The 4,785-nt window shown below is 56.3% G+C and overlaps 1 protein-coding gene across 1 annotated transcript; it reads right to left on the reverse strand.

Annotated features, from left to right (window-relative positions):
• Positions 1-3,288: 3,288 nt before the first annotated feature.
• Positions 3,289-4,227, reverse strand: LOC101641293 (olfactory receptor 6B2-like). Its single transcript, XM_004701878.3, has one exon. The coding sequence runs from the start codon at positions 4,225-4,227 to the stop codon at positions 3,289-3,291; it is 939 nt and encodes a 312-aa protein (XP_004701935.3).
• Positions 4,228-4,785: the final 558 nt, after the last annotated feature.

Raw genomic sequence — 4,785 nt, forward strand, 5'->3', positions numbered from 1 at the left:
CCGAGAAAAAGAAGAGGCTGCTCTACGGGCTCTTTGGTGAGATTGATTCAAGGGCTCCAGCAAGGAGTCGGGGAAGTCCTGCTGCCCGGGAGGGAGGGGAGAGCAGAGAGACACAGGAGCCCTGAACTCCTGGGTGAGCTTCACGGGGGGGCCCCAGTGGGGGGCCCTGAGAAGTCGCATCTATCTGTGGCAGAGAGCACGTTTGTAAACTGGTCAGGAGGGTAAACAAGAAGGGAGGGGGCAGAAGCTGCAGTTGCGGGGGCTTAAGCTGCCTCTATCCATGAAATTCCAAGGTAGGGTGGTGCCTTATTCATTCCGCCTGACACTGAGGAGATGGCTCCTTTGTCCTGGAGCCCTTTTGAATCTAGCCCTCTCCATCTGATAAGGGCGGGTCAGGCTGTTCCTAATGCCCCCCACCGTACCTGACCCACGCACGGGCACTTCAGGAAGAAGATGTTGTGCACGTGGACAGTCCCCACGCCACATGTTAAAAGCTCCTTGGCCTCACTCACCCTCAGGAGAAGGCACACGGCCGGCACAGGCTCCCTACAACGCCAGTAGCATGACTGGGGAAAACGGGTGGAAGCGCGAGGTCACCGGCCGCTGGGATTCTCTTGCATTGCCACGAGAGTGGAAAGAAGCACACCTGCTCTGGAAGCCACGCAGGTACCTTCTACTAAAACGGACCGTACTCGCCTCCCTCACGCGTTCTCTACGAGCAAAAGGACTTAGAAAATGACGTGAAATCATTGTTGTGTGCTCCTTCATAAACGAGGGCACATGTATGGTGCAGTGGTAGCATCTTCAACTTCCATGAAAGCTGGACACTGAATACGGAAGATGGGGAAAGAACGTGTTCCGTAGCAGGAAGGGGGTTGTTCCTCTCTGTGCCCAGGGTCCCCCTGCAGGAGGTTGGAAGCGATGCCAGCTCGGGCATGCACAAGTCAAGCCCAAGCCAGGTGGGCTTAATTCAGCCAATGGGATCAACGAGCACCCACAACCACGCCTCCCAGCAGAAAGTCCTCCGAGCTGCAACCTGGAGACCGCGGCCCCTTCCCTTCGGCTGTGTCTCTGCCTTCTGCTTGGCGGTGCTGCGGCCTCTGTCTCTGTCTCTCTCTGGCCTCAGGCTGCCACGTGTGGGTGTGCAGTGCCCCAAAGGGGCCTAGGTTCATTGACTGTCGCGCCCGAAACTTTTGTCTTTTATAAAAAGCCACTTGGATCACAAGCCAGGTCTTGGCGTGAATTCTTTCTCATGTGCAGTCAAGAGCCGAGGTGTTTCCCAAGGAGAAATCTAACAAATGGGCGCACTTGGATGACGGTGTTGGAGGAGAATATTGAAAGTACCACGGACTGGCAGAAGGACTCACAGATGTGTCTCGGGAGAAGTCCACCAAGCACAGCCGCCTTAGAAGCCAGGAGGGCGAGATGGTGGCGCCCAGGGATGGTGTGCAGTGTGGGGGGTTCGCTGAGCCCCAGGTTACTAGCCCTTTCCTTTAAACCTGAGTCAGAATGACTCGGGATGAGGCAGGCTGATGACCCAAGAGTCCAGGGCATAAACACTGCCGTTCCAATGGTTTCCTCTGCTGGGAAACAGATGCCATCCTGACCTGTAAACCACGCTCGGTCTTGGATGCAGCCTATTCCAGTAGGGACAGAGCCATAAAAGCCTGTTCAGCTCAGACCTCAGCGGTAGTCGGAAACCTCCGGGGGAGCCACTTAGAAAAGAACAGACCACGTTGAAATGGAAGCGGTTGGAGCAGAATGTTGCAGAAGTAGCAAAGGGCAGGAGCTGGAAGGCATTTCTTGAACACTGCCGATTCGCTTCAAGCCAAAGAGTGCATAGAGACAGAGAGGGACCGGACCATGTCGTGAGCGCTAAGCACAGCAGACATCCACATCCCCCGGGTGGGCTTCCTCAGAATGATTTCTGAGCTAACAACCGTGCAAGACCTTGTGGACTTCAGACCCCCTTAGCCTAGACCTCAAGCATAAATAATTCTGATAATTACGGAGATGTCAACTACTGCTTCATACTGATTCTGTAAAAAAGGTTTTGTCACTGTTAAAATAATATCCTTAAATAAATAAGAGAAGCCAGGATGGCAAGACTCCGTCTCGTACTTTGGACGTGCTGTCAGGAGAGACCAGTCCCTGGAGAAGGACATGGTGCTTGGTAAAATGAGGGGCAGCCATTAAGAAGGGGGAGGCCCTCGGACAGACACAGCGCTGCAGCCAGGGGCTCGAGCACAGGAGCAGCCGTGTGGAGAGGCAGGACCCGCGGGCTCGGTGCTGGTTTGCGCGGGCTCACTGTGGGTCGGAGCGGGCTCGGGCACCTCCTGACAGCAGACAACATTCCAGGGAACTCAGGTTTCATTCTCATCCGACGCACCTCGGGTGGACACCCCCATCTGTCCGTGGCTATGTGTGTAGATAATTACTTCAGTGACCACAGCTAACCAAGGACTTGTACACAGAACGTATTACAGAGGCCAAATCTAAAGTCCCCACAAAATACCTCTTTCCTGTATTAGAAGAGCAAACCCTTTGAGGACTAAGGGGCACCTGACCCAGAGGTTGCTTCGCTGCAGTGATGCTGAACACAGCGCTCGGCAGCTTCCCATCCAAGACTCCGGACGCGAAGACCTGGCCATCTGCCTCCAGAACGCGATGACCGGTGGAAACCACATGGGGGAAGACGGTTGAATCCAACACGGATGACGCGGCTGGTGGAGGACCAGGCACATCAATGCATGGAGATACATCTAGACCAGGGGTCCTCAACATTCCTCATGCCACAACCCTTTCATACAGTTCCTCAGGTTGTGGTGACCCCCAACCATAACATTATTTTCGTTGCTACTTCATCACTGTCATTTTGCTACTGTGATGAATTGGTGACCCCTATGGAAGGGTTGTTTGACCCCCAAAGGGGTCGCAGCCCACAGGTTGAGAACCGCTGGTCTATACGCTGGACTATTAGGTGGCCATAAGAATACAAGAGCGATTGCTTTGTGTCAAATCCTAAACAATTCACTGAAGCATGGAGTTGAGAGAAGGAAGCAGAGATAGTGTCTGAATCCATTGATGAGACCCCCAGAGCACAGACCCAGGGTGAGCATGTGGGCAGGGGTAACAGGTGGGCGGGATCAGGGAAAGGGAGCTGACTCACGACCTGGGTGCTGGCTGCAGGAGGGGGACCCTTTTGTGGGGACACATCCAGATGAAGTGCAAAGCTTGAGGTGTTCATTGATCGACACCCCAAAGGCAGCCCTGGAACATTCAATTGTCCTACGGTGGCACGTGACCAAGACCCAGGGCCTTCTTCAAGGCGTCCTTAAACTCCGTGTTCCGCAGGCAGTAGATGAGCGGGTTCACGATGGGCGTGAGGACGGTGTACACTGCGGAGATGAGCTTGTTGGAGCTCCGGGAGTCGATGGCCTGGGGCCGGACATACATGAAGATCATGGCCGTGTAGAAGATGGTGACCACACTGAGGTGGGAGGCGCAGGTGGAGAAGGCCCTCCAGCGGCCGGTGCCCGCAGGGATGCGCAGCACGGCCAGCGTGATGTGTGCGTAGGACAGAACCGTGGCCAGCAGCGGGAAGACCAGGATGATGAAGGCCAGGACGAAGTCCACCAGCTCGGCTGTGGAGAAGTCGGTGCAGGCCAGTTTGAGGATGGGGGAAATGTCACAGAAGAAGTGGTTCAAAACGTTGGAGCCGCAGAACTTGGCGCTGGAGATGAAGTAGACCTTGATCACGGAGACGCCGAAGCCGCTCACCACGGAGAAGGCCACCAGCTGCACGCAGAGCCCCGTGGTCATGATGACCTGGTAGCGCAGGGGGTGGCAGACGGCCACGTAGCGGTCGTAGGCCATGGAGGCCAGGAGCACACACTCGGTGCACACCAGGGAGCTGAAGAAGTAGAGCTGGGCCATGCACCCCACGAAGGAGATGCGCTTGCGCTGCAGCAGGAAGCCGTCCAGCATCTTGGGGATGATGTCGGACACGTACCAGACCTCCAGGGCCGACAGGGAGCCCAGGAAGCAGTACATGGGCCTGTGCAGGGAGGCGCTGCGCCACACGGTGAGGATGATGGCCAGGTTCTCCACCAGGACGAAGAGGTAGGTGAGCAGGAAGGCCAGGAAGAGGACAAACTGCAGCCGGGGAGCCGTGGGGAAGCCCACCAGGAGGAAGGCGTTGACCTTGGTGAGGTTCTCTCCCCTCATCCCTCTGTGGGTGGGAGCTGGGTGTCTGCAAAACATCACCGAGCAGGGGCTGGAGGGCAGCTGCGGGGAGAATCGGAGCTAGCCCTTGGGTGTCAGACTGGTCCTGCTTCCAGAGACCAGACGCTGGGCTCTTGGGAGCAGCAGGAGAGAGCAACCCTCTAGTTACCTGCCAGGTTTAAAGCGCAGAAGTCCTCTGCCTGCTGTTTGGGTTTCATGAGGAGGCGGGAGCCAGGGAAAGAAGATGTGCTGAGACAGGTGTTGGAAGGAGGGAGCTTCAGAAGATGGGGCTAGGGACCGAGATTCGTTTATTTGCTGGACTGTTGGGATTTGGAACCTGGTTTAAAAACCCAACCAGTCAAAGCTCGCCTAGTGTTTCCTGAGTGGCCAGCTCTCCTCTCTCCCGCCGCCCTCACCACGGGGAAGGGGTGCACTTTCCCCTCAGCATTCAGAGACGGCAGGCAAGTGCTCAGCCTCTGAGGGGCATGGGTTCTGTGGGAAGTCCCGTGCTGGGAAGGGGTTGGGGATAAGCTGGGACCCTCTTCCATGAGCTCCAGGAGA

This window comes from Echinops telfairi, unplaced genomic scaffold (genome assembly GCF_000313985.2).
Source record: "Echinops telfairi isolate 266 unplaced genomic scaffold, ASM31398v2 ScPeMD7_3;HRSCAF=10, whole genome shotgun sequence".
Classification (NCBI taxonomy): Eukaryota; Metazoa; Chordata; class Mammalia; order Afrosoricida; family Tenrecidae; genus Echinops; species Echinops telfairi.